This window comes from Cryptotermes secundus, unplaced genomic scaffold, assembly GCF_002891405.2.
Source record: "Cryptotermes secundus unplaced genomic scaffold, Csec_1.0 scaffold310, whole genome shotgun sequence".
In the NCBI taxonomy this organism is placed as follows: Eukaryota; Metazoa; Arthropoda; class Insecta; order Blattodea; family Kalotermitidae; genus Cryptotermes; species Cryptotermes secundus.
This window is the reverse complement of record NW_019734354.1, coordinates 227,809-243,073: the sequence shown is the minus strand read 5'-3', so window position 1 is coordinate 243,073 and position 15,265 is coordinate 227,809. Positions and strand designations below refer to the sequence as shown.

Sequence of the window (15,265 nt, the reverse complement as noted above, 5' to 3'; positions counted from 1 at the left end):
GAAGGTACAGTGAGAAAGATAATCGAAGAGACAGTACAGAAGTGGAGGAATTTCTGTTGTCTGAAGCACTACTAAGCAGTGATAAATGAATGCACAACATACTGGAATATTGAGAATGTACTTTTCTTGTTATAAGAATCTTGTCTGTATGTTCATTATAGCAACAATAAATATTTCTGTAGAAGTTTAATATGTGGCTGTCTCTTCAAACATGGACATACCGCATTGGTGACCCCAATGAAGAATGTTTTTACACAAGTTCTTTTTCAAGTTAAGCTGGCATTTCTTTTTTGACCTACTCCAGGAACTTTCCAATAGCACCTGTATATCTGAGGCACAACATGTTTCGACCTAATATAGATCCATATTAAGTGTAAGTTCAGCACTTAACATGAATCAGCATCTCATGATGATTCATTAGGGGTTGACACATGTGCCTCAGATATACAACCTTCATGTAAATAGGTCATCTGTATACTTTTTATAAATTATTGTGTTGACTGATATATGAAATAAGCATTTTTTAGGATCATTGTATTCTTAATTATGTTATTTATAGTTTCTTCTATAAATAAATTGCCTGGTAAGGGTATAGTATATACCATTACAGTCTTCTTAGTACGATGGTATGTTTTATGAAAAATACTTTGCAACCCAGTTTTGTCCACTTCAGTCCTTATTAGTGGGCAGTACAGGAATAATTGATTTGTTTGAAATTTTCAGTTTTACTCCTTTATGTTTTGGATGATTGGCATTTTACTGTAGGATGGCCACATAATTTGTTCAGGCTGTGAGCTGTGGTGTAGAATTGCAGTATTGTAAGGCTTTCATTTGGTAATTAATTAAAATATCTTTTCAGGTAAACTGAACCTAAGTCTGCAACCTAGGAAAGGCATCACAGTGAAGGGTTCAACTATTCCTCATTCTCCAAATTTAAGATCACATTTGCGATCACGTCCAGTCCATTATATGACCAGGGAGGAAGAAGAAGAGAAGGAAGCAGAAGAAATGAAAATGTAAGTCAATTGTATGAGTTAATAAAAGTCTGGAAACAGCTATACAGACTAGTGGAATTAGGCAGAAAGCATCCGCAGAGAAGAAAGAAGATTATTAGGAGACAGAGAGTCATCATTCATCATAACAGTGCAGAACAAATCATCTGCCAACTGAGCCTAGACATGAGACCCATATGCACCTCCTTCCTACAATGTAGGAGGTAACTGAATGTATAATAAAGAACCATTGTCAAAATCTTTTAGTGGCTCATTGGATCCCCTAGATGTTTAGGTGTTTCTGGTGACTCGTGGAGCTTAACTGCACCTCTAAGGAGATTTAAGTCTTGTTGTATTACGGTTTCATTCATAATTCTTACTGACAGTTCTTTGTGCTCTTATCTCTTGGTGATATTTTCTGGGAACAGAATGTGTACTCTGCTTAGATCTGTAGGTATCCAGTGGTCAAGACTAAGTGACAAGACACACGAGGCTGCACGCCTACTTGGCAGCCGCATCAGAAACTGCTGAGAATGTATTCAATCTATGGAGCAAGTCTCAAACCGCTCGCTGCACTGCCTGCAGACAACAGGCCGAGTCAGCAAATCTGCCGCCTGTCGGCGAACACCGCCTTTTCTGTTTTATCCCATCTGATGCAATAGAACTACATGCCGAGTCGGCAAAAACTGCTCCATGTGTCATCACCCTAACTCTTTGTAATGGGCCCAACTGAGTGGGGTCCCCCCCATACACCTGATAAGGGGAACATCAAATATCCAGTTTCAAAATGCCGTGTATGTCAAATACAGTGAAACCATAATTTATGGTTTGTGTGAGAGACCAGCCTTTTATGCCTTAAATGGGAGTTTGGGAACGCAGAGCCTAAAATGAACGTTAAATTTAATCAATCAATAATTAGGCATTGAACCTTCTTTCTTTAATAAAGTAATTCTTTTTTTTCCCAGAATTTGCCCCACACCAACTTTCCTCTTCTAGAATTAAAGCTCTCTGTAGAATTTATGTTAATAATGATTGAGGCAGCATAAAAGACTTCACAATTTGAATTCATGACTCAGATTCTATTCCACCATCTCAATAATTTTCACTTTCTTATTTCTATATTAACTTCTTTCTTTTCAACACCATGGTCATTCATTATACTTTGAAAACACATAAAGAAACACAGACTTGAATACAACACAAAAAGAACAAACAGTAACTACTTCCAGCTGACACAGAGGATGAGCAAAGAATGGGCAGACAACCATGGTGCATTGCATGCCATGCAGATGATGGCCTTGACTTATGCAAAGGTGACCACACGAAAGAATTGCCTCTTATGCTAAAACAGTATGTGGAATGTGTAGGAATCAAAGTGTTGTTCATCAAGTGGAGTTAAAGCTTTAAATTTAGGAAAATGATACATTAGACATATGGAGCTTAAGCTGGGACCACAAAAAATGTACCTTAACCTTTAACGTACGTACTTTCAAATTGCCAGCAGCCCTGTACGGCTGGAATTTAAATCACCCTAATTAATTATCATTGTAAACTTTCAGAAAAAAAAATGCATGTTTTCCGTTCTATGCAACATAGAAATATGAACTAAAAATAACCTGAAAGACAATAAAATTTTCTACATATACATAAAAGATCAAGTTCTACAAATGAAAATTAACTGTGAATATTTTGTCATGAAATGCAAAATGTAATCTTTATTATATATGTTATGAAATTCCAAAGGACTTACCCATTGATTTTTCTTCAACCTTGAATCATGGTGATATTGTAAATATTATCACACTATACAATAATATTTTGTTCAGACTGTACGCGAGTTTGAACTGCATCACTTCACAGTTTACGATAACTCACACTCTGACGCACGTGTGTCACTTCTCGAAGCAGTCCACCACACATAGCGCAATGTCACACTTTTTACAGTAGTAGAGCGTGCTTCTGCACTTCTTATTTTGAGAACAAATACAATGTCTTTGTTTTCTTTTGGTTGGCCAGTGTTGTGAATGTTTCACCTCCAGTCGACACAGTTGGGCCCCAGATGAACTTGGCCTCCCCGAGAAACGCCACTGACCGTGATATTCACCTCATGCGACTGAAGAATCAAATCCCACACCAATATTTCGCGGAACTTTTTATGTGTCATTTTTCCACCACATGACTTATGTAATAGATATGCATAGTCACATAGATAGAATAGTCACATCTAGAAGGTGGAACAACAATTTCTTTGTCCACTTCCATGTCCTCCTAGCAATGCCATAACTGTTTACCATCCTGTCAGATTTATCAACAAAGCCCATGTGTGCATTGTAGTCTTCAATTACATGGGGTTTCACAGCATGGCCAGATTCATCTCGGAAGTTGCCTTCCAATGGAGGAAGGTGCAAATTCCTCAGAACATACACATCACGCTTGTCTTTCCAACGAACAACGCTTAGATGCCCCTTGACTCTTGTAACAATATCCCCTTTTTTCAATTTCATTGACTTGGGCCGAATTTCTTGTGGCATTCCACGCCTATCATTGCGAACGGTGCCACATGAATTTATTTTCCTGTCTAAAAGATCGTCAAATAAAGCAGGAGAACTGAAATAATTGTCCATGTAAATTTTGTGTCCCAAGCCTTCTACTCTTCAAATTAGCTGGAGAACAATGCCATGTGTCGATGTAATTTCTTCTGTCGCAAGTTGCCTTTGTTTGCCCAAATAAACTGTCATGTCATAAGTATTCCCCCCAAAATCGCAAAGCTTGTAAATTTTTATACCAAATCTTTTGCGTTTCTTTGGAATATACTGACGAAAAATCACTCTTCCTTTGAACAACACTATGACTTCATCAACAGCAAGACATTCTGCTGGATTGTAAAGTTCACAAAATTTGTTGTTGAGATTGTCAAAATTTTTTCTAATTTTCCAGAGCCTATCATACTCTGGGTCATCTTGATTGGGAGGAGCTTCATTATTTTCAAAATGTAGGAATCTCAAAATATGGAAGAAACGGTCTCATCCCATGGTGTTATGATAGAATGGAGTGTAGTATTGCTCTCTTGACCGTTAATCTTTGAGGGTGTCCCGTTGATCGCGGCCCATTTGAATAATTATTGCCAAAAAGTTATATATCTCTTCAATTGTAACGACAGGCAGTTGAACAGAAGGGCCTGGAGCATCTTGGCATGCCATAAATTGGTGGAAATATCTGTTGGTTTCTTGTAACAAAATTTGGAATATTTGTTGGAAAAACAATGAAAATGGAAAAAGGAGAAGACTGTGCATTTATATTGGGAGTAGCTGATCTATTGATTCCACTCAGAGGGCCGGTGAAGTCTAGTACCTTTGGCGAATCCCCTGGTCTTCTATCACGAAACCTAATTTCTGTTTCCTCTGCCTCGTTGTATGATGATGATGATGATGACGACAACATATTTGCTCGAGGTTCAATGAACTCATTGATATCTTCTAACTCTTCATCAGATTCCTCTTCCATCAATATTTCCTGCAGTTCTTCTGCATCGAGAAGTTTGGAATATCGGGCACGTTTTTGGGGTTCCATCTTGGGGGAGGGGGGGTTTCCAGCAAAATCGAATAAATTATGTTGATTGACAAAGACTCGCAAAATAGTGATGCAAAGTAACTGTAATAGTAGGGTACAATAGGCCAGAAGTGGCAGCAGTACAAGGGACTTAGTCCCACCCCACTAGCAATAAAAAATAATAATTGTAATAGTAGTCGAAAAGGTGCCAGTCCGACACTGATACGGGAAGTCACAGTGACAAAGATGCCTTTTACTCACAAAGTAATACTGGCTTAGTGGGTTTATACCTCTTCTGAGACACAAAATAATATAAAAAGAAATATATGACAGTCTGACACTAACTTTTTAAGTGAAAAAGAAATATTACACAATCCAACACTGACTTCCTAACTGATAATTCGCCACTGAAAACCAATCCTTGAATATGTCACACTTCCTGGAAAGCTGGGCTATATTTGGCTGACCAGGTCATAAATAGTCATATATGTGGTGTGTTCAATATGTATCGAACCTTTGGTCGGCAAAAATACATTTATTGATTTGGAGGTACAAAACCCTAATACCCTTCAAAGTAGTCTCCTTGGTAATGCACACACTTCTCCCACCGCTTCCGCCATTGTTGGAAACACTTTTGGAATGTTGATCAGCCGGGCCGTCACATTCCGCATGATGTCTTCTCTTGACTCAAATCGGGTTCCTTTCAGTGGCATTTGCAGCTTGGGAAATAGCCAAAAGTCACGGGACCATGTCGGGGGAGTAGGGAGCGTGACGAACCACAGGGATGTTGTGTTTGCCGACGAAAGTCTGAATCAGATGCGCAGAACGGGCGGGTGCGTTATCATGATGGAGCTGCAAAGTTTTTGCTGCCCGCAGATCCTGTCGTTTGCGCTGCACAGCATCACGAAGGCGATGAAGGACCTGCTGGTAGTATTCCTTTGTGATGGTTTGGCCTTGTGGTGCGTACTCATTATGCACAACCCCACCGGAGGCGAAGAAAACGGCCAACATGACCTTGACATTGCTGCGGACCTGCCATGCTATTTTTGGCCTCGGGAATGTCGGGTGTTTCCACTGTGATGACTGCATCTTGGTTTCCGTGTCATACCCATAAACCCACAACTCATTGCCTGTGATCACGGTGTTGAGAAAGTTGGGGTTACTGTTTGCATTGTCCAGCATGTCCTGTGCGATTTCCAGACGGCGTTGCTTCTTCCATTGTTAGCAGTTTCGGTACGAATTTCGAGGACACTCTCCTCATGCCCAAATCCTCGGTCAAAATTAAATGTACCGATCCAATGCTTACCCCTATCTCCTTCGCAAGTTCTCAGACTGTGATACGACGGTCCTCCATGACCAAAGTCCGCACTAGCTCAATGACCTTCTCATTTCGACTTGTTGAGGGTCTGCCTGAACGCGGTTCACTGTCCACTGATGTGCAGCCATTTTTGAAGTGGTTGTACCACTCCTTTATCCGTGATTTGCTCATGGCATCGTCCCCAAAAGCGTGTTGAATCTTGTGAATGGTTTCCACTTGGGTATCGCCAAGCTTTTGGCCAAATTTGATGCAATATCGCTGCTCATGTTGTTCCATCATTTTACACCTTACTGGAATCCGACAAGCGCTCACTACACATCCTCACTCATAGGCCGACTGCCAGCATCTGACACTTTCTGCAGGCAGGAAAAAATTCATGACTGCGCATGAATATCCCCTCCACATTTCCACCGAAGGGAGCCTCCCGCGCTTCATTGGTTTACGCGGGAAAAAAGAAGGTTCAATACTTTTTGAACACACCACGTATAAACATAAATAGTTTCAAAACCAGGACTGAGATTAACGATTTCTTTGTTCAGAGCTAAGGAATGAACCACTGACATGACCTCACATAGGTTTGTTTTGGTTTCAAACCCAAGGTCAAACTGTCAGAACTCCCAAAGAGTGCACGTGTCCTGCGTCACATATATGTGCCATTCGGCCAACTCTGGTTGCTGCTTGCGTCAATATATGTGTCATTCGGATGTTAGAGGTTAAATGTGGATCCCTTGAATCGGTTTTCGCTTCCCACATAGCGGACAGTGTCTGTCAGTGGTTTAAGTTTCTACTACAGCATCAATTAATTACAGTGTGCAGTGATCCATATACATATATGGCTGGGAACTCCTCTGAATATTTATCTTTACTCATAAAAGTAACAGTGAAGTTGGATTTGAGGATCTCACAGTAGTCACTGTGAAGAAAATGGTCTTATGGGTCATAAGGCCACATAATTTGGAGAGCGTCACATTTAAGTGGGACTTACCACATCCATCTTCAGAATCAAAGATCTCAATTTGCTTGGCGTACTCTTTGATTCTGAAGATGGAGGTGATATATTCCTTCCAAACAGGCTGTCTCCTAACTACATGATGTTACAACTGAAGAGACTGCTCTTCCAAGATAATGTCTCTGTGCTTATTTAACCCTTTAAAGACTGAATTCCTTCTGAAGAATATATAGAAATTCAGTTCACACCTCAAAGGAGACATATTACGTCTCTGGTACAAAGACCAGCTATATAATGCTGTTTAGGGAAACAGTCACGGTTTATTGTGAGGACCATATGGAATACAGAAATACATTCTGTGGGCAGAATGCAGAGTTTTAGTACATTAAAGCAGGTGGTACATGTGAAAGACACTGGACTTTAAAGGGTTAAACATCATGCCATGAAGATGTGTTGGGGAGCAGAGGAATAGCTCCATCCTTTCTTAAGCTCTGGCCTAGTTGGAGGTTAGTGGTCAGCTTCACGCTCCGGCTACTTTATTCCTGGGAAAAGACCATTAGATAAGCTGAGTGGGCCCCAGGTGGGTTTGGATGCTTTATGAACAAATACCTCATTTTACCTTTTCCTCACCATTTGCCTGGGTGTTGTAGTAAATGCTGCCCTGATTGCCATCTCTTTCATAGGGTACTTAGACTGCTTACCCTTTATTGTCCATGTGTTTCTCATATGTCAGCTTTTGCATGAGTCTGACAGACCTAGTGTCACTTTGTTTACACTATAAATCTCAATAGTGCCAAGTTAAAATTGTGCCACCAGTGCTGTAGTAGTGAGAGATTTAAATCCAGTAACCCCTGATGATCAAGTTTAATAGTTACTATGTGAGAATACTGATTTTTTTTTTGTCTTCCAGGTGCCAAATAAAAGCCAGTGCCTTGAATCCCAAAATTCTGAAACCTCCAAAACTTGGCATAAGGGTAGAAAGAAAACTACCAACAGTGCCAGTGCCTTTCAAACTGACAGAAATAGTGAAAAAGGTAATATAAGTGTTGCATGATTTTCGTATTTTGTGAATATGTGTTCCGTTTATACACATGGGGCGCCTTGTATGTCCTCAATCCACTGAGACATCAAATGAAAGGATGATCGCCATCAAAATTCAAAGTGTCTTGTGTACCTAACCAAGTTTTATGTTGGCCTTCTTCACTCAAATCATTGTTAGCAGCCATTGCTGTAATGTCTTCATGAAGCCCATGTTCGCTCTCAGATGAGGTTGCTTCATCAGAATCAATTGAGTTACAGCATCATTCTGGAACCTAAGGTGACATAATTCCAGAATATGCCTGTAATCCCAATTAACAATATGTATTGAGCCCGTCAATAATGCAACAATCAATTTGATTTGTTTCACTCTGGTCCGTCACACTAACAACATCATGAAAAGTTAAACAGTTCTGTCCTGTGTGACTGGACGGAACTATGTAACTTTTCATGAATGCAACAATCGTTCAAATATTCACCATTCAACCTCAACATGACATGTTTCGGCCACAGACAGCCATCCTCAGGTATTTTAATATGTCTAAACTGTTACACTGCTTTGATGCGTGCTAAAATTGCACGTTGCAGTCCACTTAAATTAAAATCTTTCGTACAGTCCTATTTCATCTCATAAGGGGCATCGTCCACTTGTTTAAAGCTATGTGATGCATGTATTCAGACAGTTTGTTTCAGCAGCTATGTCTGCGATCTGCAATATGCCCCTTGTTTGTGTGCTGTTCCCTCAGGCATAGTGTAGTGTTGTCTTCACTATTCGTGTTGGTGTTGAATGATGAATATTTTAATGATTGTTGCATTATTGACAGGCTAATACATAGACATTAATTAAAGATGTGCAACAAGATGCTGGAATACAGAAAATACTGTAATCCCAAGTTTAATATGCCATCATTAGAACCCTTCAGGATTTAATATTAACATGGTTTTATTAATGAGAGGAATTTATGGATGTTGTTCACAGTAACTGTATTTCTGACAACACACTGAGTTAATATTTGTTAGAAATTAACAATTTTATGTCAGCTACATAAATTATGTGTTCTATTTTCTGTTCATGTTTGCTCTTACATGCTCTTATACTTAGCTACAGTCACCCCTCTTTAATCAAAGTTGTTTGATTCATGAAATATTGATTAATGATTCACTGGTTAGCAAACCTAATTCTAACATTTGCTTTGATTTTCCAATGTAGGGCTGTAATTTCACTAATGTTATTTAAAAATTACCAAAAAGTGATAAAATGTGAGGATTTATAATATTGCACTACCACATTACCAGAATGGCTGGCTGATGTGACTGACCTTGTAAACAGTGTCAATACATGCATGCACTGACAGTTATTGATTGACAAGGGAATGATGATGTAAGATTTGAGGCTTTCACAGCGGTGACTATGAAGAAAGCAGTCTTCTGGGATCCCAGAAGACTGCTTTCTTCAAGGGAATGATGATCTTTAGGGTATTTGAACATAAGGTGAGAGTGTCGATGGATCATGGTCATTTAGCAGGGGATAATGGTACAATATATTCATTTTTAAGAGAGACTTGCGATTATATATTCTGCATAGTCTAGCTGGAACTTTTGCAAGACACTTTCTATTCTCCAACCTCAATTTTAATGGAAACTTTAAGATTATTTTTCTTTTTGTTGGATTTGTCCACCTGTGGAAGGATTTTTAAGTGCCTTCGTTATTTGTGGCAAATTGATATCTCTTGTATATGAAACTGACAAACGTATTTTTATATAGAAAACCATAGTTCCTCCAGTGTACACTTTTACGGCAAAACCTGTTCCGAAGGCACTTTTGCGTGCGCCTCAAGGTATTCCAGAGAAGATAGATATACCAGCGACAGTACCTGTTTCACCTACATGCTTGAAGAACTCCATGGTGCATGCCACGCATTTGGAAGTAAGTAGTGTCCTTCAGTGTTCTTAGATCTTAGAGTTAATATTTCTGCCAACTCGTGCCTTCATCTTAATAATGATTACGGTAAAACTTTGATTATGTGATCATCATTAATGTTAATAAAAGCTGTTCTTTTTAATGTGTACATGCCCAATTTTTTTTACAACTGCACGTTGGATGCTGACTCCGTTCCTGTCATCAGGGGTGTAATGAATTCCTTTGGTAGGTAGAGCTCCTCTCAAACCCAGGGACCCAACAGACTAGAATTTTATTCACCTAATGACAAATAGAGCCAGTATCTGAAAAGTAGCAGCTTAAAAAACTGGGGTGATCAACAAAGTAAAAAGAGCGTTCTTAATGTACCATATCAACGTCAGGAAATCTGCTGTTATTATACGGCAGTGAAGTCAGACACATTTCAGTTTCAATTAAAATGACAGCAAACACTTTATGTGAAGACCAGAATGTGTTTGCAGCACATTTCGTGTATAATTTATGTCTTATTATTACTTATTGGAATGAAATTTGTTTAAAACAAAAGTAGCTAAATATGAAACTTACATTTTGTGCTTCATAGACATTTCCTGTAGGTCTTATGGTTTTCAAGGTAAACAGAGTGAATTTTGTACTGTCTGCAAGCAATAACAGAGCAAATGGACCAAAACTGTTACAATTTCAGGGTCATGTAAATTGTCTTCAGACATACAGTTCTCAGGTTTTGGAATGTAGACCTTTCTGTCCTAAACAAGGCATAGGGGCTGGGGTGGTTTAATTATACCTTTTAAGGTTGCTCACTATAAATCCATTGGGAAGTAAACTTGCAATTACATACAGTTCATGGAAAGAATTGTAGAAAAGTCATGGATGGCTAGGAATAACTTGTGAAATAAATGCTGGAAAATGCCCTTATAATATAAAAGATCTTTCCATATACATAACATTAAGGAATTGACTGTGTTTGTGTTCTTTTATGCTATACTGAAGTTCTCATTGTAAGCTACGCTTTTTCTGTCATGGTTCAACTGTGGTTAATGGTGAGGGGGTGAACCTTAAAGAAATTGAAAATGAAATTGACAGGACAGAGATGGGAAAGAACAGCAGGCTGTATGACTCCAGAGTCTGTATAAAAAGAAACAGGCAATACAATCTCTCACATTTGTGTGAATCAGACTGGTTTTAGAACACTGAACTTTAGACACGTGAGAATTACGTTTTCAGTTTGAGGCGAGAATTCAGAAAAATTCCAAGAATTGAAACAAGAACTAGAATTTTCTCTAGTAGATCAGTGTTTTCATTGCAGTAATTTATATCACTAGCTACCGTTTCCATGGTGTACTAAAATGTACTACCATATTTACCTGAATGGAAGATGACCCTGCATTAGGAAATGCGTCTGCATAGAAAAAGTAACTTTATTAATTAACATCATAACTTTACTCTAAATATGTGAAGGGAAATAAGTATTAGAAAATATGTTTTGTATGAAATTTATTGAATTTGCTTCTTGAAGCCTCTGGCCTCTATTCAGCTTCACCATTCCTGTCATCATCACCTATCTGCGCCTCAGTGTCTCTGAGGACCCTGTCCCTTGTTTTCACAGTTCACACTCTCTTTTCACTGCCAGCATCCTCCCTACCATCCGTTTCATCGGATACAGTATGGAACACTCTTTGAAGCCTCTGACAATCACTTTTGGAGAGATCTGTTGCCATTGTCTTGATCCACTGGCGCAGTGATTTTACAAAGAGCATCTTTATTGTGTCTAAACATAGTCCCCTACCAAGAGCCATTCAGAATACAATTATTTAAAATGATCATTGGATGGCTTCCTCACTTATAATTATTATTATTATTGTTGTTGTTGTTGTTGTTGGAGGGGGTGGATTTCCCCCATGCACCGCGACTAATAGTCTATTGTACGTCCCCCTTTGATATTCTACCAGTCGCCATACCCTTTCGATAGTGGTGCTCGCTATCAGCCCCGTTCAGCCAGTGAAGCTGGCAGTGGTACCCGATACTTCCCCATCTACCGGAGGCATTGGAAACTACTTGGGCAGGAAACGTTTGCCTAATTTTGCTCAGAGGTCTCCTAGAGACATGAGGATCTTTTACATGCCGTAAATCTATGGCACAGGACCCACAGCTTAAAGTCCCTCCCGGAGGACTTGTTCCTTGAATTTTTCCGCCCTTAAAAATTCCACGACCTCCGCCGGGTTTGAACCCGTGTACCTTGTGTCATGAGGTGGGAATGTTACCCCTGGACTACGGAGGCCGCTTATGGCTTCCTCACTAGAACATGTAATTTTGAAGTCATCCCTCCAGGTTAGACCACAAGGTCATTATACATTGCAAGAATCAAATATGGTCTTATAATCCAATACAAGCATTCCTTGCTTTGTCAACAGTGCTCCTGGTCCCCTGTTCTGGACAAATTGTAGCCAGTCCCACAAAAATTCATTTAGTCACCCAGCTCTCAGTTAGAGACGTGACTATTAGCCCCATATGCCTCTGCACCTTATGCATAGTTCTTTTGACTCACTATCACACTTTACTTATGACAATAGGTTTTTACCTGCATCATTGATGGTGTAACTGTGTGGCATAGCCAGATACACTGTCATTTCATCTACAATGCCCAGAAGTATAACGAAACTTCTTACAAAGTGAATGCCATTGCTATAAAGATTACCTGTACCTCTCCATTATTTGTACACATCACACTGAGCTGGGCTTAATATTTAAGCCTATCTTGAGTAGTGATGTTGCCTGAAACCAAAATTCAGTTCTTTGTTTGACTCTGTACAAACGATTTTCATGTTTTGGTCCCCTATTTAACCTTTAGATGTTTGCCATAGGAGATGCTGTATTTTCTTTCTGCTTCGCAGTTATTTGGTCTGCATGTTTAACCACCACAGTCTTAAAATATGAAGCAAAACTATGATGACTGATTCTTTTAGACACAATATTCCCCCTTTACAACAAGAATTAACACTTTTGTTTTATAACTATAACCTCATGGCTTCTAATCTTGAAACGTATTTCAGTTCCTCACTTGCTGCTGTCACACAGTACAATTGTGGGAGCTGTAGTAGTGAGCTGGACCATAATCTGCTGTGAACACGCTAAAACCTTAAAACAGATTTTTTTATTGCTAGTGGGGTGGGACTGAGTCCCTTGTACTGCGGCAACTTCTGGCCTACTGTACCAGCCCCAGATGATAGGTGAGGGTGATTGTGGAGCAGTTGGTGGAATGAAGATTGGCAGGGGAAACCGAAGTACTTGGAGAGAACCTGCCCCAGCTCCACTTTGTCCACCACAACTCCCACTTGAGCAGACACAGGATCGAACCCGGGCCGCCATGGTGGGAAGCCAGCGACTAACTGCTTGAGCTATGGCATGGTTAAAACAGATTACAAGCATCTTGTGTATATTGCCACATGATTGAGCAACTATAGATGGGGTTTGAATTGGTATTTGGATTTATTGAACACTTACAGATCATAACTACAAAAAACTATAGCACTATCACTAATTCACACACTCTGCAGTTCACTACAGCATGCAGTTCTTTTCAGAGTGCTGTATCTGTGCTGGCTGCCTGGTAATGGCTTCCAACAATGTAGCTTCCTCAACTTCCATGTTCACATTCTTACTGGCCAGTGACTGTCTCACAGCTAACTTGTAGTTGCTATGCAAAGATTTATGATAGTGGGGGCTCCTCCACTTCCTGCACTTTCACCAACGGCGACTCTCTAACAGAGCCTCAGACTCGGATTGACTGGCATGTGTTTTGATTCTCCAGATATGGCCTCTGCATAGACCCAACAGAAAACACTGTTCCTCTGTTGATGTGGGTTATGTGATATCATTGTGTTTCATTTTAGTGGCACTGTTCTCCTGGTGCCAGTCTGTATGACCACACTGCTTCCTGCAGCTCTCCTATTGTTGTGTGACATCACCACTGTCACAGAGACATTGTGTTTGCCAAGCTATTACCTCACAATGGCTGTATGTGCCGATTAAAATATTCTGGCTTTCGGCACAGATACCACAATATATTAAAATCTTGGCAACCTATGGAATTGTGACCCTTAAGAGGGCTATAAAAATTCATCTTCCATTCTCTTGTGATATGACCCTAGTGTGCAAAGGAAAAGCAGTGATTAGAAAATTCTCAAAGTTCAGAAATTACTGTTTGACTAGGTCGAGAATTTTTTCTCAGTTTGATCCAGAAAATTGGAGTTACACATGCCTACTGAATATACAGGATGAAAAGAAATATATGTTACAATGCTCTGTGGTAGATAGATGGGTCCAATCTGATCATATTTTTTAATACACCAATGTCCAGAAATGCTTCATTTTGGCACTAAGGGTAGCAAAATTTTCTGAGAGGATGCGCAAGTTTTAGAGGATGTTATCGTTGTTTTACATTGTAAGAGTGGCTCAAAATGGCGGCTACCGACTTCACTGCCTGGCTATTTTGTGGTGAACTCTTTGAAAAATTCCTGGCATTTCCCAGATGGTTTCAGCTGCTACTGCTATTCTTGCCACAAAATCATGTTGTGTGTCCACTGGAGTCTCATACACCAGGCTTTGCATGTACCCCCAGACAAAGAAATCCCATGGAGTGAAATCAGGGAAGCTAGGGGTCAGGTTATTGGGCCTCCACATCCAGGCCCTCTGTTGCCAAAGGTTTCATCCAAAAACTCATAGACATTAGTGCAGTGTCCTAGGGCACCATCATGCTGGAACCACATTTCATGATGGACTTGCAAAGGTACCAATTCCAGCAGCTCTGGTAAGGCCTCTTGGAGAAATATTAGGTTAAATGTCACCATTAAGCCACAAAAGTAAGGGCATCCTCCTTCACATTTCAGAGGCCCTCATGCATAAACAAAGCATTTCTGGACATGGGTGTATTAACAAAATATGATCAGATTGAACCCATCTATCTACCGCAGAGCGTTGTAACATATATTTATTTACACTCTGTATATATGCTTACAGATGTGAATGTATAAAATTGTCATACATGCAAATGCTGGACAGTGATGTTAACTCTTTGACTGGCACGAAGGGTATTTAAATCTCACCCCTGTCCTGGCAGGCCCTTTAAACCTTATGTCACTAAAATGCATGTAGTTACTTTTTCCTAAACAACTTCAACAAAAATTGGTTTTTAAAAACGAAATTTTCAGGAACTAATAAAAAGACAATATTTTATGCAATAAATGCTTTTCCACACCTCTTTATTTGTTTTTCTTCGTGTGATAAACATTGAAACATGAAAGTTTGCAGAGAGCCACACCACAGCCTGCACACATGATACTTGTTTCTTTTCTAACCTTGTGCTTAGCACTCACGCGACACTTTCTCAGGGCACCATTCTTCTTATTGTTACTGTTAGGAACATGGACCATTTTGTGAATTTTCAAGCCACCCTCTAGACGATTTGCTGGCTCTTTCACTGGTGGTCTTTTCAAGGTCGAGGG

At 39.7% G+C, this 15,265-nt stretch overlaps 1 protein-coding gene across 1 annotated transcript in view; it reads left to right on the top strand.

Moving 5' to 3' along the window:
• The window catches only part of LOC111868838 (targeting protein for Xklp2 homolog), a 35,081-nt gene that overhangs the window by 9,441 nt on the left and 10,375 nt on the right, over window positions 1–15,265 (top strand). Inside the window, exons 5-7 of the mRNA XM_023859862.2 lie at window positions 860–1,016; window positions 7,719–7,842; window positions 9,612–9,773. Coding sequence (XP_023715630.1) covers window positions 860–1,016; window positions 7,719–7,842; window positions 9,612–9,773 — 443 coding nt within the window. The remainder of the gene's footprint in view (window positions 1–859; window positions 1,017–7,718; window positions 7,843–9,611; window positions 9,774–15,265) is intronic.